We start from the raw sequence: 26,575 nt of genomic DNA, 5'->3' as shown, positions 1-26,575 counted from the left end.
TAAAAAAAGAAAGAAAATAAAAATACTAATGTCATTCAAATCAAGTAGTCCTATTTCTAGGGAGTAGCACTGAATTTTTAAAAAAGCTTTAAAGATTAAAACATGTTAGTACACTGGCTGCATAAATCATATCGACAAGTTTATTTCAGTTTTAAGATAAATATGCTTCCTTATCATCACTTGTAGACAACAAAGTTTTAGTCAAAGTGGATTTATTGAAAACAATGGACCAAAGTTAGTCATGTTCAGCAGTGGCCACCGGTAATCTCCTGGCTTCCCAGATAGCAGGTTGCTGGTGTTTACTGAGGTACAGAGTGAGGTGCAGGGCACTTGGCGTGGCGTGTGGTAGTAGTCATTCTGGAACTCCCAGAATGAAGTCTCTCAGAAGCCATCATGCAAAATTTGGATACACTCTCTTAAGAGGTGTCCAAATGCATAGAGCACAGACAAACAACTTTGCAAAATTTATGGTAAAAAGGTAAAGGTACCCCTGCCCGTATGGGCCAGTCGTGTCCGACTCTAGGGTTGCGTGCTCATCTCGCTTAAGAGGCCGGGAGCCAGCGCCGTCTGAAGACACTTCCGGGTCATGTGGCCAGCGTGACAAAGCTGCATCTGGCGAGCCAGCACCAGTGCCGCACACGGAAACGCCGTTTACCTTCCCGCTATAAAGCGGTACCTATTTATCTACTTGCACTTAGGGGTGCTTTTGAACTGCTAGGTGGGCAGGAGCTGGGATCGAACGACGGGAGCTCACCCCGCTGCGGGGATTCGAACCACCGACCTTACGATCAGCAAGTCCTAGGCACTGAGGTTTTACCCACAGCGCCACCTGGGTCCCTAAAATATATGGTAGGTTGTTTTAAACTATTTACATTTCAGTGAGATGTAGGGTAGAAAGCATGGGCTGCAAAATATCATACAAAATAGCTTCAAATCTCTATCAGATGTTTTAAGGCCTGCTCATACAATGAGCTTCCTCCACTTGTATTGCTTTCATACTTCTGTGGCGGCTACTCCTTTTGAAAGGGATAAAAAGTCAAGAGCATACCTGAAGTTCTCGATTGTGATTCTCACATAATAACTGAAGAAACCTTAGTATTGGTTGCATAATCACAATAGCAGGACTCATTGTCATTTCTTCTGAAGATTTTTCATCTACATTCCCGGCATCTGTTCCAGCACTCATGAGATCTATTTCTGGGTCCATTTCTCGGCGGTATACGCAATAAGCTTTAGATGTTGCCATCGAGGCTTCTGTTAATTGCCCCTTCATTCCTTCTTTCAGATGCAGATTTGAATCTCTTACTATACATAAGATAACAAATATATGATTATCATAAAATATAAATAATTGAGCTACACTCAAAAGTTCTTGTGAGAATAAAAAAAACCTGTAAAGCATTTTGATACAGAAATACATCATTAGAATTTGAAGTGATCCTTTAGTCTCTTCTATGATGCTTTCGGCTTGTTGGTGTATCAATAAAAAGGTGGTAGACTAACGACCTATATTATAGCAAAATCTTCCCAGCACATGGTGGCAGGCATGAATACGAGTCAAGATTTTGGTAAGGAACACATTGAGAACCCAATCACATTGAGAACCCAGCCAACATTGAGCTGTGTGATAATTCAGGTCAGCTACAGCACATATATTTTGGATATCCGTGCCACAGTTCTTAAACTTATCACTTTAGGGGTCTGATCCAAATAAACTACTTCTCATATGATAAAATTATGCCTAGATTGTACCACATGTAGAAATTGCAAGAAATTCCTTGCACATATAAAACTTAATGTTAAGGAGGCTTCCAGCCTAGTCTTTGCTTTTGTGACATCAGTGTTAACCACAGTTACTAGTTTACAATGAACACACTGACCTTGCCTACTTTGTCCCTCCAGTAGTGTACAGAGAAGCAACCCATAATCTCTGGTTTAGTGTTGAGTAAGAACTGGGGATCATAGTTTGTTCTGCTCCAACAAACCACAAGCAGAAGGCTAAAAACAACTGTGGCTACAGATTATGGTTCGTTCAGAACAAAATGAACCATGATCACACGTAATGCTAACCCAGGAACTATGGTTTGTTTCTCCCAAGCATTAGCAGGTGAGATCATAGAATCATAGAATCATAGAGTTGGAAGAGACCACAAGGGCCATCGAGTCCAACCCCCTGCCAAGCAGGAAACACCATCGGAGCACTCCTGACATATGGTTGTCAAGCCTCTGCTTAAAGACCTCCAAAGAAGGAGACTCCACCACACTCCTTGGCAGCAAATTCCACTGTCGAACAGCTCTTACTGTCAGGAAGTTCTTCCTAATGTTTAGGTGGGATCTTCTTTCTTGTAGTTTGGATCCATTGCTCCGTGTCCGCTTCTCTGGAGCAGCAGAAAACAACCTTTCTCCCTCCTCTATGTGACATCCTTTTATATATTTGAACATGGCTATCATATCACCCCTTAACCTCCTCTTCTCCAGGCTAAACATGCCCAGCTCCCGTAGCTGTTCCTCATAAGGCATTGTTTCCAGGCCTTTGACCATTTTGGTTGCCCTCCTCTGGACACGTTCCAGTTTGTCAGTGTCCTTCTTGAACTGTGGTGCCCAGAACTGGAAACAGTACTCCAGGTGAGGTCTGACCAGAGCAGAATACAGTGGCACTATTACTTCCCTTGATCTAATACTATACTCCTATTGATGCAGCCCAGAATTGCATTGGCTTTTTTAGCTGCCGCGTCACACTGTTGGCTCATGTCAAGTTTGTGGTCAACCAAGACTCCTAGATCCTTTTCCCATGTACTGCTCTCAAGCCAGGTGTCACCCATCTTGTATTTGTGCCTCTCATTTTTTTTGCCCAACTTTACATTTCTCCCTGTTAAAATTCATCTTGTTTGTTTTTGCCCAGTTCTCTAATCTGTCAAGGTCGTTTTGAAGTGTGATCCTGTCCTCCGGGGTGTTAGCCACCCCTCCCAGTTTGGTGTCATCTGCAAATTTGATCAGGATGCCCTTGAGTCCATCATCCAAGTCGTTGATAAAGATGTTGAATAAGACCGGGCCCAAGACAGAACCCTGTGGCACCCCACTAGTCACTCTTCTCCAGGATAAAGAAGAACCATTGATGAGCACCCTTTGGGTTCGGTCAGTCAGCCAGTTACAAATCCACTGAGTGGTAGCATAGTCAAGACCGCATTTTACCAGCTTCTTTACAAGAATATCATGGGGCACCTTGTCAAATGCCTTGCTGAAATCAAGGTAGGCTACATCCACTGTGTTCCCTTCATCTACCAGGGTTGTAATTCTGTCAAAAAACGAGATCAGGTTAGTCTGACATGACTTATTTTTCAGAAATTCATGCTGACTATTGGTGATCACAGCATTCCTTTCTAGGTGCTCACAGACTGTTTGCTTAATGATCTGCTCCAGAATCTTCCCTGGTATTGATGTCAGACTGACTGGGCAGTAATTATTTGGGTCCTCTCTTTTCCCCTTTTTGAAAATAGGGACAACATTTGCCCTCCTCCAGTCTGCCGGGACTTTGCCTGTTCTCCAGGAATTCTCAAAGATGACTGCCAGTGGTTTTGAGATCACATCTGCCAGTTCTTTTAATACTCTTGGATGCAGTTCATCTGGCCCTGGAGACTTGAATACATCTAAACTAGCCAAGTATTCTTGTACTATCTCCTTAGTTATTCTGGGCTGTGTTTCCTCTCCTGAATCATTTGCTCCAAATTCTTCAGGTCGGGCATTGTTTTCTTTATCGGAGAAGACTGAGGCAAAGAAGGCATTGAGGAGTTCAGCCCTTTCTGTGTCCCCTGTTTGCATTTCACCATCTTCTCCTCTGAGTGACCCCACTGTTTCTTTGTTCTTCTTTTTGCTACGAACATACCCATAAAAGCCTTTTTTTGTTGCTTTTAACCTCTCTAGCAAGCCTGAGTTCATTCTGTGCTTTAGCTTTTCTGACTTTGTGTCTACACGTGCTGGCTATTTGTTTGAATTCCTCTTTGGTGGTTTCCTCCCTTTTCCATTTTTTGTACACATCCTTTTTTAATCTTAACTCAGTTAAAAGTTCTTTAGATAGCCACCCTGGCTTCTTTAGGCACCTTCCCTGTTTCCGTCTCATTGGTATTGCCTGAAGTTGTGCTTTTACTATCTCCCTCTTAACAAACTCCCAGCCATCATGAACTCCCTTTCCTTTTAGTATTACTGTCCATGGGATCTCACCCAGCACTTCCCTAAGTTTTATGAAGTCGGCTTTCTTAAAGTCAAGAAATTGAGTCCTAGTATGCTTGGCTGCTCCTTTCCGCTGTATAGTAAACTTCAGAAGAACATGATCACTCACGCCTAATGACCCTTCCATTTCTACCCCACTAACCAGGTCATCAACATTGGTTAGGACCAGATCTAAAATGGCTGTTCCTCTTGTTGCTTCTCCCACTTTCTGGACAATGAAGTTGTCTGCAAGGCCAGTGAGGAATCTGTTTGACCTTATGCTCTTGGCTGAGTTTGACATCCAACAAATATCCGGGTAATTGAAGTCCCCCATTACTACTATCTCCCTTCCTTTTGCATGCTTGGCCATCTGTTCCAGGAAGGCATCATCTACGTCCTCCGTTTGGCTTGGGGTTCTATAGTAAACTCCCACAATGAGGTCACTGTTATTCTTCTCTCCCTTAATTTTGACCCAAATGCTCTCACTTTGGATTTGAGATTCTAAATCTTGGATCTCTTCACAGGTATACACATCCCTGACATATAACGCCACTCCTCCTTTCTTGTCTGGTCTGTTTCTCTGAAATAGATTGTATCCCTCCATTATTACATTCCAATCGTGGGACTTATCCCACCAGGTTTCAGTGATGCCTATTATGTCATATTTAGTTTGCTGTACCAAGAGCTCAAGCTCATCTTGTTTATATCCCATGCTTTGCGCATTAGTGTACAGACACTGAAATCCATTAATCATTCCCCCGTGTCTCTTATTTAAGGATTTTTTCCTCCCACCACTAGGTCTGTGTGCTGTTTGCTCCATTTGGTCTATGACATTTGGATGATCATCTTCATCAATTGATAGTCTCCTACCTTCAGGAGCACTGTCTCCCTCCCCCACATTAGTCAGTTTAAAGCCCTCCTGATGAGGTTTCTGAGATTTTTGGCAAAAACATTCCTCCCAACCGTTGTGAGGTGCAGCCCATCGCTTGCCAGAAGTCCATCTTCAAGAAACTGCAGTCCGTGATCTAAGAATCCAAACCGTTCCTGTTTACACCATTTGCGAAGCCAGCTGTTCACTTCCACTATTTTTCCCTCTCTCCCTGGGCCACGTCGTTCAACTGGGAGGACAGATGAGATGACAATTTGTGCATTTAATTGCTTCAATTTCCTGCCCAGAGCCTTGTAGTCTCTTTTGATCTTCTGAAGGCTATTGCCTGCAGTGTCATTGGTTCCCACATGAACCAAGAGGAAGGGGTATTTGTCAGTGGGTTTTATGAATCCTTGCAGTCGTTCAGTTACATCTTGGATCTTAGCCCCGGGGAGACAGCACACCTCCCGAGACATCTTGTCAGGCCCACAGATCACTGCTTCTGTTCCCCTCAGTAGGGAATCCCCTATCACCACTACACACCTCCTCTTAGGTTTGGTCGGGGTTCTTCCGTGAGCTGTCTGTTCCAAGGTCGCCTGCACATTCCCTGAGGACTGACTTTGCTGCTCGTCTTCATATACCTGATCGACTGTAATGAGGGAGAGATCCTCAAATGGAGTCTGCTCTTCGTCTTCCATGCTAGGGGAGAGGACCTCAAAGCGATTGTGTATTTCTAAACAATCAGAGCGAACCCTGGGCCTCCTATTTCTTTGAGTCACGTTTCTCCATATATCTGGCTCCTGTGTTGGTGAACTAGCCTCCTTCTCAGGGGAGTCCCCTGTCCCCACCTTGGTGGAGACGGTGTGTCCTGTTGCTTCCAAGAAGAGCTCCAGCTCTCTAATTCTTTGGAGCGTAGCTACACGTTCCTCCAGTTGCTGGACTTTGTCTTCTAAGAGGGCAATCAACATGCAATTGCTGCAGGCAAAGCTGCCTGCAACCTTTGGCAAGATGGCTAACATTGCGCAGGAACTGCAGGCGACTGCAGCTGTTCCCTCCCCCTCCATCTTGAGAACGTGTTGTTGGGGGTGGCTACAGCGGTCCTCCATCATAAAAAGCGTGAAGACAGGACAAATAACTCCCCCCCTCCCAAAAAAACCTAGGTCTCCCCCAACAAACGTTTGAGACTAGCTCCCCTAAATCTAAAAGATGGATCGCTTTGGGCCCCTTCCAATCCTACAATTCTATTATTATATTTTTTCTTTCTTTTACATATGGTACTAATTTAGTTTATTTTACTTCTGTTTTTTGAATTGGTAGTGACTGATTTTGCACTGAAGGTTTGTGGTGAAGTTTTATTATGATGTGGCATGTGGCATGTAAATATTTTGAACAAATGTTGAATGTGTCAGTAGTGAATATTAAAGCTGCCTGTGGTGATAGAAGGACACTGACAAACTGGAACGGGTCCAGAGGAGGGCAACCAAAATGGTCAAAGGCCTGGAAACGATGCCTTATGAGGAACGGCTAAGGGAGCTGGGCATGTTTAGCCTGGAGAAGAGGAGGTTAAGGGGTGATATGACAGCCATGTTCAAATATATAAAAGGATGTCACATAGATGTTTAGCCTGGAGAAGTGGTGGAGTCTCCTTTGGAGGTCTTTAAGCAGAGGCTTGACAACCATATGTCAGGAGTGCTCTGATGGTGTTTCCTGCTTGGCAGGGGGTTGGACTCGATGGCCCTTGTGGTCTCTTCCAACTCTATGATTCTATGATTCTATGATATAGTCCTTTTAAGATTAGCTTGCGGGTTGCATGGGCATTTGTTAGGATTCCTGGAATAATGAGCCTAAACACAGATGCCTCTCATATCAGGAACATGGCTCACCAAAGGGCAGGAGAAGAATCAGATACAGAAATTAAGCTAAGTGAAAGAGGGACCTACTCTGCAGATGAGAGCTGGCTGACAGAGTCAAGAAAGCGTAGTTCAACCCCCTTCTTGAGGAAGACACTGTTAGCTCTCAAGAAGCGGGAGAGTTGGAAGGCAGCCAGAGCACTACTAGGCAATCAGCAGAAAAGCAGAGGTCTGAGACTGTGTCAAGTGAAAGTGGGGAGGGCAAAGGCCAGCCTCTCAGTCCCTGTTCTAGGAGATTGGATAAGATCAGAGGGCACAATGGGAAAGGCGGGAGTTTGATGTCCTTCCTGCTGTGGAAGGGGCAAAGACTCAGACTGACCAACTATCGTCAACACAAGCAGGTGAGAAGTCTGAATGTGTTTTGTTGTAAACAAACATACATAAGAGTCATTACTTCTTATTGGGGCTTGCTTGCCTGCCAGAGATCATTACATCTCATTAAGGTCAGTGTCAAACAGTAATCAAAGACATGTAACGGGAGCAGGTGCTGATTTCGTTGGGCGGAAGGGGTGAATGCTCATAATCAGCATTTCCTTAAAAACCTGGGCTGTGGCGAGCATAGGGAGCTCTCAGCATGGACGGTCAGCACCTGTTCGGACCTAGGAAGGTATTTTGCTTTCTCGCTCAGCCTGCTAAGATTTATGTGCAAGTGTTTCAGTCAGCTAGCTAGAGAAGATTGTTTTTGTTATTTTTTAGCCTCTGAGCAGTCTTAATTTGTATAATCACTTGACGCTTTTCCTTTTTCAGAGTTTGTTTTAATAAGGTTTCTTGTATGTTTTTATGGAACTTGTTCTTGCTTGAGTTTCTGAACCCTCCAATCTTGACTACACTTTTTGAAGTGGGTCATTCATCACACTGCCCCACCAAATGCAGAAGTTGCCTTTATCCTGTTTCCCCCTGCAAAAAGCTGTAGTTGTTTGGACTGTTCTGAGTCTGCAGTGAAATGAATGTTGGTGATGAAATACAGCCCCAGTTTTCTTTACCTCTCTTTTTTGAAACTGATACGGTCAGGTCATTGTTGTCATCGTCTTTCTTTTTGCTGCTCAAATCAATTGTGTTCACTGTTACAGTTGATCGGATTTCCTGCTGGGCCATTTTCATTCTATCATACAGAACTTTGAAAAACTTTTCCGATTTTTTCTGCTCATTCAGTTGCTGGTAAAAGGAATACTGAAGGGGGAAAGTAACCTTTTAGTTATCAGCAGATTAATAATGGGAAAATATTTGCTATCATAGTACTGGACATACAAATAACATATTACAGCTTGGCAAACAAAGACTAAAGGTGGTAGTTAATAATGTCTTATGCCACAGAAAAAGAAAACCCACATACCTTTAGAAATGTGCTTTATTTCCAGATCTGCATAACAGAGTCATCAGGATGAAATTGTTACCACTAGGGAGCACTAGCAAAATGCAAGGCTAATAGGTTATTTCTAATGGTGCCAAATAAATGTTGGCAATGTCACTCAGAACACAAGGAATTCCTTTGTTTTGTCAGATCAAGGTCCACCTAATCCTTCATTCTGAATCCTACAGTAGAGCCCTTGAGCTTTGGGTCACTAGATGTTGTTAGAGCACAACTCCGATAATTCTGTGACAGCTTTGCCAATGACCAGAGATGGTCAAAGAACATCTGGGGACCCAAGGTTGAAGAAGGTTGTCCTACAGATACCCCTGGATGCTCATAACCAGAGTGTGAAGATAATGGCCCTTCCTTGTTGCTGGTCCCTAGCAGCTGCCTCTGAATGTGGAGGTTCTGGTTCTGGATATGGTTCTGGATATGATTGCTAACAGCAATTTATAGACTCGCTCTCCATGAATTTGTGTAATCCCCTTTCCCAGGTCTAAATTGGATATGTCCATTGATTTCAGTGGGCCTATTGGATACAGCCCACAGTATTCTAAATATGGCCACACCATATTTATAATACTTTTAAGTCCTTTTCTTAATAAATCCAACACTAGGTTTTACGTCATCACCGCCTCTGCACACTGAGTCAGTGTTTCAATGAGCTTTTCATCATAATCACAATGAGGTTTTTTCCTGGTGCACATACCTGGCTCAGATCAAATTATTCAGACTGAAACCTTTCTTTAAATTAATTGATTAACAAGCAGGGCTGGCACCAGACCCTCACCAACCCGTAGCACTGGAAAAAGATACAAGGCACTCTGAGGGCATGTGCATATATACATAATCAGAGAAATCAAGCCCCTGTGGAATTACACTAACCTATTTTGGTTAGACATACCATCTTCCCTGCAGCTTCAAGCTCAGAGGAAACCAATTCTGTCAACGTTCAGCAGGTGCTGACCATGCTCAGCATTTAATTGGCTGGACCATATGCCATCACTAAGCCACCTCCCCTTCCTCAGTCAAAAGAGCAAAAAACTGATAAAAAGCAACAACAGATCTGCCATGCAAGTGTGATATTTGGAAGGGCATTAGAGGGGAAAGAGCAGGCGGCCTGCTAAAGCATGAGGGGAAGAGTACAGATATGCTGAATGGTAGGGGCTGAGGGGTCTTCAGGACCCCCAAATTTTTCAAGGAGGGGGCTGGGCTCCTCCAAAATCCTGTGGCCCGCTCTGCCTCCCTGCCAATATTGCACGGGGAGGAGAAGCCAGAGCCCAGTGGCCCCACTCTGCCTCCTCCTCACGCGGGGAGGAGCAGGCTGAGCGTGGAGCCCATTTCTCACCAGGTCCGTGCGAACACCATCATTACAGCGGCAAGATACCTGTGTGTCCTGATCCGGCGAGTGAGTGCTCGGTGGGGGCGGGACATGTCACATGACATGCAACGTGGTTCATCACATGACATGCCCCCACAATGTGTGTGTGGGGGGGGGACTTGATGCCCTTGGAAGAGTAAAAGCCCTAGAGTGGCAGGCAATGCATGTCTCAGGAGTGAAGGCAAAGGGAAGAGAAGCTTATCTTGAAATGCATTGACTCCTGCTTGTGCATTTCTCTGTGTGCACCCTTAAGTTGTTTTCATATTTGAACAGGTTTTCAATATAGACAGAAAGAACAAAGCAATACCAAGTAAGTACCTGGATCTGTGTGTTTCCACCTTCAAGCAATGCAATCCCAAGCAGGATGGCTTCAGAGAATATCCTGTCATTTTTGGTACTAACTATGACATCCGTGACAAGTTCTGATGCGCCTTCTTTATCCAGAAGGCACTGAATATCTTGCATTGAAACACCAGACTTATCTGAATCTTGTCCTGAAAAGCTACCTGGAATAAGGTAAGATAAATTTAAATAAAATAAAAGCCAAGATTCAGATACATTCATTCTGAAATCAAATCATTCCTAGGTAAGTGTAATTGCCTAATTTTCTTGTATTCAATATCTGGCTGTAACACTTGTGGACAAACTATTATACTAACATACTAACATAAGAGAGTGCCACTTTTTAAAATAAAAGTAATCAAATAATCAACAGATTCTAATATGAATCAGGGCTAAGCTCTAAAACACAGGAGGGAAATGAAAATTCGAGCCATTCTCAGCATGTATAAAGTGCCCTACCTCAGGAGATATGCTGACCTGAGTGTCCTTGTTTTTTATTTAAAATTCTAAATCCCTGTGGTCCACAAATATGCTTTAGATTTACTAATAAAGAATGCATGTTCAAGAAATCTTAACAGTTGAAGGCACAGCTAAACTGGATTGAGTAACTGTAAGTATCCATCTTTTCTGGGGTGGGGTGGGGGTAGACCATAGCTCTGTGGTAGTGTACATTTTTTGCAAAGCATGCACTCTGGAGCAGAGGTGGACAAACAGTCTGACTTGTAGCTTCCTGTGCCCCACTTTTCCTTTAGAACGTAAGGGGGGCTTTGCAAGATCAAGGAAATGTCTACCTCAACTGGCTTTCTTTGTTAGAAGATCAGCTACCAGCACAGGTGCTGCTATGGGATCCATCAGAAATAGGTCTATGCTCCTCCCAAGAGATTGTTGTAAACTTTTGACCTAACCCGGCTCTACTTTAACTGCCCCATGTCCTGTAAATCTAATGTTAGTGGCAAGGTCAAGGCTGTGTGCATTCTGCCACTGTACAAAACCAAAGCATGCTGGATGCAGAATTCAACTTCCCGGGGATTTCAGCTTTTATTTTATTGTAATTTTTAAAATGTACATAAATTAGCTAAAAGTAGTCATTAGTCTCACTTAAATCAATAAAATTTATGCTAGTTGTGACTAATTGCTGCTGCACTGTGCTCCACATTTCTGTTAGGGTGTGAAACCTAAGACGCTGGCAAATTAGCAATGTCATGTGACTTTAAGAAGTCAAGCTCGTTAAGTTGTTAAGTTGCTCAGTATATAAAGAGTGTTTGTTTTCTCTGCCTGTTGGGGAGTGCTGGGCGTGAAGCAAAAAATGTCTGAAAGCTCCGGAGGTGTTATCTTTCTGCAATAAACCTGTCTTTGGAAAGACAGGCTTCCCTGTGTCGTTTTTTTTTTTTTTTTGCTGCTGAGACTTTGAAGCTTGTACTGCAACAAGAATCTCTGCACTGGACTTAATTAATACTCTGCAAAGAAAGCTGTTGCTGGTGGCGCAGCGGAAGCTCTTACTGGACCAGTACACAGACTCTCTTAGGTTATGGATCCTTCTACGTTTCTACAGCTGTATTGTGTGCAGAGAAAGTGAAAGCAGCTTTCGGATGAGAGAAGACCGGCTTGGTCGTAAATCCAGCTCTTAAAGGAACTGAGAGGCTGGAGGCATCTGAAAAGTGAGTAAAACAAATCCCAAGGGGAAAGAGAAGCAAGGGCACACAGAGGGAGTAGCAGCAGACCCCAAGAATGGCAGTGGAAAATTTCCAGGTTCCCTTTACAAAGTTGAACTTTGCTAATTACGTGCAATGGTCTAAGAGGGCTCAAGTCTGGTTGGAAGCCAAAGAAGTGTGGGCTGACTATGTCCAGAGGCGAAAGCCGTTTGTGGCTGTTGCAGCAGATGCCACAGCAGAGCAACAGGCTGCTGCACATGCTCAGAACAGGGAACATGAGAAAATGGACACTAAAGCTAGATGCATGTTGATGGTATCGATAGACGATTCCCAATTACCTCATGTGGAAAATTTAAGGTCTGCATTTGAAATTTGGGAAGCTTAGGCGAATTCACCATAGAGCCACGCCCGGAGAGAAGGTGAACATTATACGTGCTTTGTATGAGTTGAAACTGAAGCCAGGGGATAGTGTGGTTGAGCACACATCACAGATGACTGAGTATTTCAACCGACTGTCATCTCTAGGTGTGAATTTTCCTGAAAATATTAAAGTTTATACTCTGCTTAGCAGCCTGCATGCAGGGTTTGAAAACTTAGTACTAACTTTACAAGTTTTGCCAGAGGACCAGCTGAATATGAACTATGAGACTGGTAGATTGTGTGAGCAAGAATATCAACATCATCGAAAACGTATTGATAATTCAAATACCCCAAGGGTTGGATGTTCAGATAATTCCCAGCGTGAGGGAACTAGCAGGCAGAGCTATAAGGAAGCCTCACAAGTGTCTGCTATGGCCAGCAAGTCATGTTTTCGATGTGGCAGCAGGTTTCATTTGATAGCAAAGTGTCCAGAAAAGCAACAGGAATTTCAACAGTCCAAGGCCAGTTTCTGGAGCTACAGGGGAAGACGACGTGAGAACTACAAGAATCAACGATCCAGAGGGGGAGCAGGTGCCGATAAGGGACTATCTGCAATGGCAGCACAACAGGGTCCTAAAAGGAGCCAACAAACCTTGAAGTGGATAATTGACAGTGGAGCAAGTCACAGTTTAGTTTCAGCGACATCTAGTGGCAGCTTGAAGAACTGCAAGACATTGCCAGTTGCAAAAACCGTGACTATAGCAGACAATAGTAAACGAGAAATGAACCTTAAAGGCACAATTTATGTTAACTGTTTGCAAACTAACCTTCCTGTTTTTGTTCTTCCAGGAATGAAGAATGGACTTTTGAGTGTGTCATGCCTGGTAAAAAGTGGTTTTAAGGTTGAGTTTGAAAATGATGTGTGCACCATTTCGAAACAGGGGAAGGAGCTAGTTAAAATTCCCTGTGAGGATGGGCTTTTTGTTTTGGATGAAGAGCAGTTAGCAGCAGGTAGATGTTCAACAGGTGAAGCGCAAGCTAAGTGTGTAAATAAGGCTCCTCATACAGGTTGTGTACATCTACTACACAGAAGGTTAGCTCATATATGCTTTAAGTATGTAAGCAAGATGCCAGATTTAGCTGAGGAGTGTAACATTAAACCCTGTCCAAATTTTCTGGATTGTTGTGCTTGTAAACATGCTAAGGTTAAGACATGTAACTATCCTAGATCTAATAGAGTAAGCAAGAAACCCTTTGAACTTGTGCACACAGACGTGTGTGGCCCTATGCCAGTCAAATCGCTTGGAGGTGCGAGATTTATGCAAATTTTGGTGGATGATTTTTCAAGAGCTAGTTGGGTTTTCTTTCTGAAAGAAAAATCACAAGCAGCTTCCATCCTGATGGATTGGATTGAAGAAGTCGAATGTAAATTTGACACCAGGGTACGTAAAATACAATCAGATCGTGGTGGGGAATATGTGAACCACACGCTGGAGACGTGGTTAAAAAGGAAAGGTATAGTTCATAGACTTACCAATCCCTATTCACCACAGGAGAATGCAGTTGCTGAAAGAAAATTTCGAACATTACAGGAAGCCATTGCTGCTTTGCTGTTTGATTCTGGACTTCCACAGCGTTTTTGGGCTGAGGCTGCACTGTATGCGAATTATACTTTTAACAGAGTGTACAATAGCACAGTAGGCAACACTCCTTACTTCATGCTATTTGGGGAAAAACCAAAAATTGATCATCTAAGAGTTTTTGGATGTCGTGCTTATGTGCTGGTGCCTAGGGCACAACGTAGGAAAGGCGATCCTAGGTCTAAAGAAATGTTTTTCTGTGGTTATCAAGCAAACACAAAAGGTTGGAGATTTGTGAATGTAGAAGGCAATCAAACGAAAATCACAATCAGCAGAAGTGCGGAATTTTGCGAACAGGATGGTTGGAATAAAATTCATGGAAATCCTGACATACTATTTGATGTGGTGAACAGTAACAATGAAACTCAGGCCCCAGAGCAGGTATTAGTTCCAGAACAGGCTGAGGAATCTGAGTCCAAGGACGAGGGTGAGAAATTGTCTAGTTCACCCAAGTCTGTAAAGTCAGAATCTTCTAGCTCTAAAAGTTCACCTGTACAGCAAGAGAGACGTGTAAAGTCAGAATCAGAAAGTTCTTCAACTACTAGTGACAAACAGGTGACTACTAGTGACAAACAGGTGACAACTAGTGATTCTGAGTCAGAGGGGGAAACTGAAGGAACATCGCAGGAACTGCCAAGGCGTTCCAAGCGTGCCAACAAAGGTAAACCTCCTGAAAGGTACCAAGCTATTAGTGTTTGGGCTGGTTTGGCAAATTGTGAACCTGAAAGTTTTGAGGATCATAGAATCATAGAATCATAGAGTTGGAAGAGACCACAAGGGCCATCGAGTCCAACCCCCTGCCAAGCAGGAAACACCATCAGAGCACTCCTGACATATGGTTGTCAAGCCTCTGCTTAAAGACCTCCAAAGAAGGAGACTCCACCACACTCCTTGGCAGCAAATTCCACTGTCGAACAGCTCTTACTGTCAGGAAGTTCTTCCTAATGTTTAGGTGGAATCTTCTTTCTTGTAGTTTGCATCCATTGCTCCGTGTCCGCTTCTCTGGAGCAGCAGAAAACAACTTTTCTCCCTCCTCTATGTGACATCCTTTTATATATTTGAACATGGCTATCATATCCCCCCTTAACCTCCTCTTCTCCAGGCTAAACATGCCCAGCTCCCTTAGCCGTTCCTCATAAGGCATCGTTTCCAGGCCTTTGACCATTTTGGTTGCCCTCCTCTGGACACGTTCCAGTTTGTCAGCGTCCTTCTTGAACTGTGGTGCCCAGAACTGGACACAGTACTCCAGGTGAGGTCTGACCAGAGCAGAATACAGTGGCACTATAACTTCCCTTGATCTAGATGCTATACTCCTATTGATGCAGCCCAGAATTGCATTGGCTAAGCAATTACCAATGGAGGTTGAGCAATTACCCCAGGAGGAGGCCAGTAGGTGGCGTGAGGCCATGCAAAAGGAGTTGAATTCTATGAAAGAGCTGGGTGTGTTTTCCATTACCAAACTGCCAGAAGGTACCAAGGCAGTAAGTTGTAGGTGGGTGTACAGGATAAAGACAACAGCGATGGGGAAACCAGAGTACAAAGCAAGACTTGTAGCTCGAGGTTTTACGCAAAGGAAGGGGTTACATTATTCCGAAGTCTATGCACCCACTTCAAGGAGTGAAACCCTAAGGGCACTATTAGCAGTTGCTGCTCAGAAAGGGTTTAAAGTGAATCAATTTGATGTCTCTACAGCTTATCTTCATTCAGACTTGGCTGAAAAGCTCTATATGGAGCTACCGCCAGGATTGAAAGTTGGTAAATCAAATCAGGTATGGAAACTACATAAATCTATTTATGGACTCAAGCAATCTGCTCATAATTGGAATGAGTGTTTGAATGACGTGTTGGTAGGCATTGGTTTTAGCAGGAGCAAGGCTGACAATTGCTTATATTTCAGAGGTTCAGGAGATGCTCAAGAATCTTTGCTTGCTTATGTAGATGACCTGATTTATACTTCAAAGACACAAGAACAAGTAAAAAAACTAGCCAAAGAGTTAAATAAACACTTCAAAGTTAAGAATCTTGGTGATGTGAAGGTCTATCTTGGTGTTCAGATAGATAGGACCAAAAATGGCAGTTTTCTACTGAATCAAAAAGGCAAGATATTGCAAATGTTGAAAAAGTTTGGTATGACGGAGTGTGCAGGTGTTAGAACACCAATGGAAATGGGTTTTATAAAAGACAATGAGTTCAAGGATAGTGCTGAATTCAAGCGTGCTGAAATCTTTCAGTCAGCACTGGGAAGCTTACTTCATCTTTCGCAATGGAGTAGACCAGATATTGCTTACGCTGTTAACTTACTCAGCAGAGAAGCTTCAAAACCTAGTGTAAATGCATGGAAAGGAATTCAAAGAGTGTTAAGATATTTACAATACACCAAAGATTTTTGCCTTGAATTATCTTCGGAAGGACAAGCACAGATTACTTGTTGGGCAGATAGTGATTGGGGAAATTTAAAGGATAGAAAATCAGTGTCTGGCTGTGTAATAAAATTTGGTAACTCTCTGATTGGGTGGAGATCCAAGAAACAGAACCTGATTGCTTTGTCGTCAACAGAAGCTGAGTTCTGTGCCTTATCTGAGTTATGTAGAGATCTAGAATTTTACAAATGCTTGGCACAAGAGATGTATGAAAAGGCCATCACTCCAATCACTGTATGGGGTGATAATCAACCGTGTCTTAAGTTAGCACAAAATGGGCAGTTTAAAGGTCGTACAAAACATTTGGATATCCGCTTTCAAAATGTTTGTCAAACAGTAAAAGCAGGAATTGTTAAATTAAATTACTGTCCCAGTCATGAAAATCAAGCTGATGGTTTTACAAAACCGCTTGGGTTTCAGCGGCATGAAAACTTTTGTGAAGAAATGGGTCTGAAGTAATTTTTGTTTTTGTATTGCCAGCGAGAGGGGGTGTTAGGGTGTGAAACCTAAGACGCTGGCAAATTAGCAATGTCATGTGACTTTAAGAAGTCAAGCTCGTTAAGTTGTTAAGTTGCTCAGTATATAAAGACTGTTTGTTTTCTCTGCCTGTTGGGGAGTGCTGGGCGTGAAGCAAAAAATGTCTGAAAGCTCCGGAGGTGTTATCTTTCTGCAATAAACCTGTCTTTGGAAAGACAGGCTTCCCTGTGTCGTTTTTTTTTTTTTTTTGCTGCTGAGACTTTGAAGCTTGTACTGCAACAAGAATCTCTGCACTGGACTTAATTAATACTCTGCAAAGAAAGCTGTTGCTGGTGGCGCAGCGGAAGCTCTTACTGGACCAGTACACAGACTCTCTTAATTTCTAGCCTTCATGGCTTTGCAGAGAGGCCTGAAAGTATATGAAAAATGTCATAAAGATTTTCAGTGTTCAGGAAGCAGGGGCTTCAATGGCCACCAAATAGTTTTCCCCACTTTACTGGGAAATAACATAAATATGAATTAAGCAAAAAAATTAAAACATCGAAATTGGCTTAACATGTTTAGTTTACAGAGGTCACAAATTTTAGTTTTGTCTTCTTGCAAAATTAGTGCAATTTTTGTATGAATACAGTTAAATTTGTTTATAAATTTGTTCCTGCCTTGGTGATGGACTGGATGAGAGCCAACAAACAGAAGCTCAATCCAGATAAGACTGAGGCACTGTTAGTGAGGGGTTCCCTAGACCAGATGGGTGGGAGGTCACCTGCTCTTGATGGGGTTACCCTCCCTCTGAAGGAGCGGGTACACAGCTTGAGGGTCCTCCTGGATCCTTTGCTCCCACTCGAGGCTCAGGTGCCTTCCATCAGCTTCGGCTAGTGGCTCACCCTATCTGGGATAGCCTAACTACTGTTGTCTATGCTCTCGTAACCTCAAGGTTAGATTACTGCAATGTGATATACATAGGGCTGCCTCTGAAGATGGTTCAGAAACTTCAGGTACTGCAGAATTCAGTGGCAAGGTTGCTCACCGGAGCAAGATGGCTTGAGCATATTACACCAATCCTGGTTCGACTGCACAAGTTATCAATTCGTTTCTGAGCCCAATTCAAAGTGCTGGTTTTGACCTATAAAGTCTTAAACAGATCAGGACTGCAATACTTCTTTCCATATGAAACTACCCAGTCCCTGAAAATGATCTGAGGCCCTTCTTCATATGCCTCCTTCTCGAGAGGTGCAGAGGGTGGCAACACAAGAATGGGCCTTCTCTGCAGTGGCTCCCCATCTATGGAATGCTCTCCCCAGGGAAGTTTGCCTGTTGCCTTCTCTCCAGTCAAAAATGTTACTTTTTAACCAGACCTTTGGTTGATTTGATTGACATCCTATGTCCTTTTAAAATGGGGGGGAGGGTTGTTTTTATTTTGATTATGTATTTTGTGGTTTTATATTTGATTTTAGTCTGTGACCTGCCCTGAGACCTCCTGGTATATAAATTCAATAAATAATAATAAGTACATTTAGGGCAAAATCCAGTGTGGCACTGAGGGTGCTTAAGCCTGCTGAAATCAATGGACTTAAGTATGCTGCACTCTCTGTTGGAGGGTGACATTGATTTTAAAATTAATCTTAGTGCTGAATGCACTACTTTCTGTGTAAGGCTTTCAGGTCAGGTCAGGCCAGGTCAAAGCTAAGCACTTTAACCCTGTAATCTGATACCTTACTTATCTGAAAGTAAGTTCCACACTGTGTGTGCAACCCTTCACGCTCCAGGGACTAAATCCCATTGAAGTCAATGGGGGTCAAAACTAAGCAGACATGTACAAGATTTCACAGAACATATTTGGTTTCCTGCACTGAATCAAGCCACAGTCCCCCTTGGTTTCAATAGGAGAGTTACTTTCCCTCATGGAAATCAAAGGGTGTGTATGCTTGATTTTTCAAATTGCTTGAGACATATTCCATTTTGAACAGAAATAGTTTCTTATTGTAGATGTTCAACAACTGATTTGTTAATTATAATTATTTACCGTACCTCCTCCTTGCATTGCTTTGCTGTAGTTGCTGGACAGAGGACCATTGACACTGGTTCCATAGTCACCTTTAAAATAGCGATTGAGAAGTATTTTCCTCAGGTTGCTACCCTTTAAGAAGATAAAAACAGTAGGAAAAGTCACAGCTTTTGGTAAACACACCAGTAAGTAGTTTCATAGTCTTGGCTCTTTTGTTACCAGTGGCCTATAGCTCAGCAGTAGAACATCTGCTTTGCATGCAGAAGGACCCCATCCCCATCCCAGCATCTCTAGGCAGGGCCTGGAATGTCTCCTGTCTGAAACTCTGGAGAGCTACTACCTGTCAGCATAGACAATACGGAGCTAGATGGACCAAAAAATATGACTCAAGATAAGGCAGCCCCCTATGCTCTTTACATGCTCAGAATCCACAGGAAGATCCAATTCCTCCCATTCATATGCACCTAGTCACATACAGCCAGGAGGTGCATATATGAGCTATGAAAGAGAGGGGAGAGGAGCTGCTTCAGGTTGTGGCAGATGTTCTTCTGGAGACACCTAGTCTGGTGGTCCCTGGGGATTTTAACAACCATTCCAACATGACCCTACAAGGGGTTGCTCATGTCTTCATGGAAAGCATAGCCTCCATGGGGCTGCTCCTGAATAAATCTGGCCCTACTCTTAGCCGCAGACATGCCTTAGATCTGGTGTTTAGCGCTTTGGGCATGAGTTTGTTCAATTAAGTGGAACAAAAGAAGTGTCATGGTTAGATCACTTCCTAGTGCAAGTAGACTTCTCAGTGACCTTCCCCGATGCAGGGAGGTGGGACCGATTTGAATGGTCTGCTCTCACCACTTCGTGGATCCAAATGATTTTCAGAGAGTGGTAGGGGATGTATTATCCCGTGCTGATGGCCTCTCAGCTGATTCCCTGGTGGTACGCTGGAATGCGGAGTTAACCAGAGCTAATGACTGTCTGGGTAGGATTGGCAAGGATCAAGAAGACAGGTGATTGGTTTCACTCATCCAAGCAGCCTATCCACATTCTCTGAAATAACTTTATCTGCCGAAAAACTTTACAAAATCATTGCAGGAGATCTTGGGGCCCTCACTACAGTGATTTTGCTCAGATTCAGAAAAGGGTAGACTCCACCGTGGTACAAGGCTGTGGAGGGAGAATGCCAGAGCTCTGTCTAGTCAAGTTGTATGGGATCAATTTCAACCTGTTACCTCTGAGGATGTGCTGCTTGGACAAGTGAAACCAATCACCTGCCTTTTTGATCCTTGCCCATCCAGGCCCACTTAAAGAAGAGGTTATTAAAAAAATATCTTTGGGCCAGGCATTATAGCCAAATATTGCCCAGTCTCAAATCTTCCATTCCTGGGCAAGTTGATTGAGTGTGTGATCACTGAACAACTCCATGCATGTCTGGAGGATGTGGGCCATTTGGATCCCTCCCAATCAGGATTCAGACCCCATCATGGGACTGAAACCACCTTGGTATCACTGGTTGATGATATCAGTAGCGGAGGAACCCTCTCCGGCACCCGGGATGTGGCAGCCCATACGGACTGTGCATGCGCGGCATCCCATACAGTCTCCTGTACAGATGCCCATATGGACGGCGTGCAAGAGCAGCAGCCTGTACGGACTGTGCACGCCCTTGGCTGCTCTATAGCTGGAGGGAGGCAGGGGCCATCTTGTCACCCACCCACCCCCCAGAGTGGCACCTGGGGCAGTCTGCCTCCCACTTTGTACGGCCCTCAATGATCTCTGGCAGGCTAGGAACAGAGGTGAAAGCTGTTTCTTGGTTCTGCTGGATCTCTCAGTGACTTTTGATACCATGGTATCAAACTATGGTATCCTTCTGGACTGTCTAGAAGAGTTGGGAGGTGCGGGCATTGTTATGCAGTGGCTCCATGCCTTCCTCCTGGGCTGTGTCCAGAAAGTGGAGTTGGGAGATGAGTGTCTGAACCCCTGGACACTCACTTGTGGAGTGCCTCAGCGCTCTGTCCTCTCCCGCAAGCTTTTTAACATCTAAATGAAGCTGCTGGGAGAGATCATCAGGAGGTTTGGGCTGGGTGTTCACTAGTATGCGGATTATACTCAGCTCTACCTCTCCTTTAAACTGGAACCAGTGAAGGTGGTGAATGTCCTGTGTGACTTTCTATGATTTAATGATACTCTGAGTAGGACTTGGAGACCTATACATCCCACATGTCTCTGCATGAACAAAGACTGCACCCTGGTGGTTTTCAACCCTGGGGTGCCTTGAATGATGGTCAGGGTACCGCAGGTAACACCAACCTCCGTCCCTCTTTCCTTCCCTCCCTCCTCTGATGCCCTCTCATGTCTCTGCTTCCCAAAGGCTGGCAGCTGTTTATTGCAGCAGCCCTGGCAACAAGCTCCACTGGCGAATGGTGCCTTTGGGAGGCACCTTTCTTTGGGGCAGAGGGAAGGGGTAGCTTACAGACCAGGGGTGGCAGCAGCAGGGGAGGAGAGAGGAGGCTGAGGGAACACTCCGCAAGGGAGGGTTTTTGGAAAAGGTGAGAGGCTGCCAGCTCTGCAGGCAAGGGGTGACATGACTGGGCTCCTGAGCCCCACAGGGGAGCCGCAGAAAGAATGGAGTTGGCTTAGGGAGCCATGGACTCAAAGAGGCCAAAAACCTCTGCTGTACCCAATAACAGTGGTCTTCAACTGATGGGCCATGGCCTGATCCAAGGTGGGTTGCAACAGTAGCTAAGCAAATTAATAACAATGAGAAAGCAAACATACATCATGTTCATCTCAGTGCTTTTATTCACATTTAGGAACACAAGTTCTCCCCATCTGCTGGTCACAGTGACTAGAATGACATCTATAATGCTTAGCATTATATGTGTGTGGAATGTAAATAGCGCTCAGCTGACTCGAAGTTCTTATGTAACAACAGTAGGAGACATAGTATAGCTTTGAAGAGACGGCATAAGAGTCTTATTGTTACCCATTACTACCATTCTTTTGTCTCTGACAATAGTTGCAAGGGATATAAACAAAGGCTCAGGGAAGCAACAGTAATTTATATGTGGTTTTAAAGAGTTCTAAGAAACAAGCTCATCGACAGCAAGGGACAAATTTTCTAGGAGATCATTTCTAGGAGGAAAATAATGTTTCAGCGTAAGTCAAGAAGAGGAAATAAAAATTTTGACCCCTGCATTCAGTTTTATTATATTCTAGTTGTTTCAAGGAGGGGACTACCCTCTTGATTTTGTAAGATTCCCCCCCAAGGGGATATATATCAAGTCATCCTGGCTATACAGACACATATTTGAGTTTGTTAGATATTCTCTGTGAGCTACAGTATACAAAAGGAAGTGTATCCTCTCTCACAATTGAAATCAAACATGTTTAAATGCTGTTGTGTACCTTATACCTCACAGCATACTTGTATTTTCTTGGCAGCTTGAAAAAAATGATCGGAATCTAGGGCCTGTTTTGGTGAGTTACGTCAAAGAGTGTATGCTCAAACATTTTCAAGGCTATTAATGGCAGGAAGTATACACCTTCCTGGTATAAATAAGGGCTTTCTGCCCTTGCCTGTTCACTAGAACAGGCCCTGCTGTGCTTATGGTTCCAGCTTCCTCCTACATCTAGATCTAGTTTCTTTATGTCCCCCTGCCTAGATTTGAAGACAGACACCCATTGTCAAAACCTTTGCTTCCTCTGTTTTCTCTAAATGTTGACAATTTGATTGAAGGACCTGTGCAAGAGTATTGTGGATACAGACACCCATTGTCAAGCCCTGCCACTCATTTTTTTCCATTCCTCTGTTGTCTTCCCCAAATGCTGAAACACTGATTGTATGCAACATGGGGCAGGGACCTCTGCATTGTAGGGAGTAGCCCAGGAGTCCTAGGATCTTTTTTTTTTAACAGCAAAGGCATGGAAGGGGCAAAAGATATCGGGTCCAGTAATTTTTTTCCCCTTTGTGTGCGTGTGTATGCACTTGTGCCAGCAGGACCTCAGCCAAAGCTGCCCTGGCTGGTGCAGCCTAGGGAGAAGCTGCATCAGTCAGTGCAGCCTCCTCCTCCGATGGTGGGACAGACACAGAAGTGCCGCAATGGAAGGGGGAAGAAGACTCAGTGCCAAGGGAGATATTGCCCCCCCCCCATGCTCTGGTGCAAGTCAACTAACTCATGTCACAGGGTGGGATGAAGAAACACCCGTCCTTTGGTCCTGTGCTCTGAGATATCCAGGACTGGGATCAGAAGCTAGGGTGGTTTCTTTCCATCCAGAATGTCAGTTGCACGGTATGACCCCTTCCTTCCTTCCTTCCTTCCTTCCTTCCTTCCTTCCTTCCTTCCTTTTCCCATATAATTCCAAGCTGGGACAAGGTCACAAATTTAACAACACCAACTTTGCATCCATCCTGCCTCTATTTAAATCAGTACAGGTTTCTGCCTCAACAGCCATCCCACAGGTCAATGTGTCCTTGTAGTTGCAGCATAAAAGTCCAAAAACATGTACCAGATTTTCCACACATGGAGTCTGGGAGCAATGGCTATCTCCAAGCATGACTATCTCCAAGTCTTCAGCAGCTGGCATTTAGCATTATGCTAACTCTGAAAATGGAAGCTGAATTCCTCTTGCTCCTGGCTACGGCCAAGGCTTTTTTTTACAGCTGCAACTCAGTTCCAGCACCTCTCAGGTGGACACCATTGCCATTATAAGAGAACAAAGGAGGTGTTCATGATGAGTTCTGGTACCTCTTTTTCTAGAAAAATAGCACTGGCTACAGCTCATGGTTAGTGAGGAGAGAGCTTAACCATGAGTCTGGGATCAGACACCATGCTCAGCTTAGCTCAATGTGGTGAAGCTGTAAAAAGGACAAAGAAGGGGGGGGGGGAGCAGCTGCAAGCATCCCTCTAGAAGCTCACATATTTATGTAGTCCTGGTAAACCTTACCCACTGTCTTGCCAGAAATCTTCGGGAGAGGAAATAACTAAGGAGTAAACCCTACACAAATCCAAAGTGAAGTCCCTAAACTGGTTGGATTGTACACCTTGTACACCTTCTTCTGGCAACTGCTGCCGCCAAGCTGGTGCCAAACATATTGCTCTGCTTTCCTTTGGACCACATCAGCCACGCCGAGAGGGGGATCTCCTGGCAACAGCTAAAATATACCTATTCCTCGAAATATGTACCATGTGATTATTATTTTTTTTTGGGGGGGACAGTAGGAAACTCTAGCCCTCTGAACATTTACACAAACGTAAATTGCAGTGTGTCCTGGGAGGTAGGGGCTTACTCCCTCCTAGAAGCCTGAACCCCTTGATAACTTTTAGAACATGTCCTTCAGTTTGTGACAAACACTGGGGCTCCAGCCTTGGGAAGGTGCACCAAAAGGAGCAGTAACTGGCCCAATCAAACAGATTTGAGCCACGTTCCCACTGGTTCTGCTCGCCATTGTGGTTTCCACCCTGCCTTCGCCAGCAACTTGCTGATCCAGATTTCTCGCTTTCCTCCCCACCTCCACTGACACAGACAAGGTGATTGGAGGAAACTTGTGACTGAGCGAGCATGGCTGAAAGGCCTCCTTCATTAAAGGGGATGGGGCTGCAGGTCTCATGAGGGGAAGGGGACAAGTTCTCTTTTTGAGCAATGATGCTCTCTCTATCCCAGTTTGAATGCCTCCGGAGGGGCAGTTGCGCTGAGGGCTCAGCCAGCGGGTGGGACTGTCACCCCCTTCACTGTCAACAAGTGGTGGGGAAAGGAGAAGTAGTTTCTCGGGAGAGAAGGACTGAGGGAGAAATGGGAGGCTTTCAACTGGAAGATCTTCCCCTGTTGCTGCTGCTTCACTGAGAGACACAAACTGCTTTGTGTGAAATTTGCTTCAGCAAACTTGCGAAGCTGAGCAGGAGGGCCGGGGAAGGCCATTTCTCTGCCTGTCAGCTCCCTTGAACCTAGCTGCAGCTCCGCTCCTGGGTTGGGTCTGACCCAGGAGGCGGAGATAAGCAGAAGAACTGTGGCAGCGTTACCACCCCTCTACTTGGCTGGTGCGTCCTGGCAGGCCTGGCCGAATGGAGGGAGTGTCGCACATGTGACACATCATGCACACGTGACTGCCCCCCCCCAATGTTGGGCCCAACTTGTTTGCCTAATTAGTGGGTTGTTCCCTAGCCCAGATGGCCTGCTCTTAATGGGGTTACAGTTCCTCTGAAGGAGCATGTTTGTAGCTTGGGGGTCCTCCTGGATCCTTTGCTCAGGTGGCCTCAGTGGCCCGGAGTGCCTTCCATCAGCTTCAGCTGGTGGCCCAGCTATGCCCATATCTGGATAGGGATAGCCTAACTACTGTTGTCTATGATACTGCCAATCACTTTTATTGGTTGACTCCCTGCTTGCAGCATCACAATGGAGGGCAACATATGTCTTTCTGTCTGTTCTCTCTCTGTTATCCCTGTGATTTGTTGAAATCACAAAAGCCAGAGAGAGTTTCAGTAAGTTTTTCAGTGGTAAAAAAACTGGATTACCCTGGATTGCTCATTGCCCCTCTCTGTTATTAGAAGCAGCAAAATAATTCAGGCACTCCTCCAAAGGAGCTGGACAAAATTAGAAGCTTATAGTAGCGAAAAAAAATGCTCTGCTATAAAGAAAAGGCTAATTCACTTGAGAGCAGGCAAAAAAACAGCCATTTTGGTTTACTTTAGACTTTCAGCAGAAAAACAAATTTGTAAATTTGTAAAAGAAACTGATAATGGATTGCAGTGTGCTGAGATTCAGATGTGAAGCACAGAGTAGTTTTATCTGGCCAGAGGAAATTTGTCTTCATAGTGAAACCATGGAGTCTGCAATAAACTGCAATCTTAAAATGGAAATGTGAAAAGACGCAGCAGACATTCAAATGAGACCCTGTTAGGCGCTCTGCAGGTTTCAGGTTGCACCCAGGGTGGCTGGGAAGATGGAGCATACAGTGGTTGCTTCCTCTAAACTTGGAACCTGGAATGTAAGAACCATGAACCTTGGTAAGTTGGATGTGGTCAAAAATGAGATGGCAAGAATAAATATTGACATCCTGGGCATCAGTGAACTAAAATGGACGGGAATGGGAGAATTCAGTTCGGATGACCATCATATCTACTACTGTGGGCAAGAAACCCGTAAAAGAAATGGAGTGGCCCTCATAGTCAACAAAAGAGTGTCGAAAGCTGTACTGGGATGCAATCTCAAAAATGATAGAATGATCTCAGTACGAATCCAAGGCAGACCTTTTAACATCACAGTAATCCAACTTTATGCACCAACTACTGGTGCTGAAGAAACTGAAATTGACCAATTCTATGAAGACTTACAACACCTTATAGAAATGACAACAAAGAAGGATGTTCTTCTCATTATAGGAGATCGGAATGCCAAAGTAGGGAATCAAGAGAGAAAAGGAACAACTGGCAAGTTTGGCCTTGGAGTTCTGCCAAGAGAACAAGCTGGTCATCACAAACACACTTTTCCAACAACACAAAAGACGACTCTACACATGGACATCACCAGATGGGCAGCATCGAAATCAGATTGATTATATTCTCTGCAGCCAAAGATGGAAAAGCTCTATACAGTCAGCAAAAACAAGACCTGGAGCTGACTGTGGCTCAGATCATCAGCTTCTTATAGCAAAATTCAAGCTTAAACTGAAAGTAGGAAAAACCACTGGGCTGGTAAGATACAATCTAAGTCAAATCCCTTATGAATACACAGTGGAAGTGAGGAACAGGTTTAAGGTTTTAGATTTGGTGGACAGAGTGCCTGAAGAACTATGGATGGAGGCTCGCAACATTATACAGGAGGCAGCAACGAAAACCATCCCAATGAAAAGGAAATGCAAGAAAGCAAAGTGGCTGTCCAACGAGGCCTTACAAATAGTGGGGGAGAGAAGGCAAGCAAAAAGCGAGGGAGATAGTGAAAGATACAGGAAATTGAATGCAGATTTCCA

General features: G+C 44.2%; 2 protein-coding genes across 9 annotated transcripts in view; one reads left to right on the top strand and one right to left on the bottom strand.

Moving 5' to 3' along the window:
* The window catches only part of NUDT5 (nudix hydrolase 5), a 1,423,229-nt gene that overhangs the window by 763,020 nt on the left and 633,634 nt on the right, over positions 1-26,575 (top strand). The window lies entirely within an intron of this gene.
* Positions 1-26,575, bottom strand: part of ITPR2 (inositol 1,4,5-trisphosphate receptor type 2) — a 320,952-nt gene that overhangs the window by 84,292 nt on the left and 210,085 nt on the right. For all 8 annotated transcript variants that reach the window (XM_083399206.1, XM_083399209.1, XM_083399210.1 and 5 more), the window contains 4 exons: positions 18,636-18,744; positions 10,035-10,222; positions 7,968-8,154; positions 1,049-1,305 (listed from right to left, as the gene is read on the bottom strand). In XM_083399206.1, coding sequence (XP_083255332.1) covers positions 1,049-1,305; positions 7,968-8,154; positions 10,035-10,222; positions 18,636-18,744 — 741 coding nt within the window. The remainder of the gene's footprint in view (positions 1-1,048; positions 1,306-7,967; positions 8,155-10,034; positions 10,223-18,635; positions 18,745-26,575) is intronic.

The sequence above is a fragment of the Podarcis tiliguerta genome, assembly GCF_965153285.1.
Source record: "Podarcis tiliguerta genome assembly, chromosome: 10".
Taxonomy (NCBI): Eukaryota; Metazoa; Chordata; class Lepidosauria; order Squamata; family Lacertidae; genus Podarcis; species Podarcis tiliguerta.
This window is presented reverse-complemented; position numbering and strand designations above follow the sequence as displayed.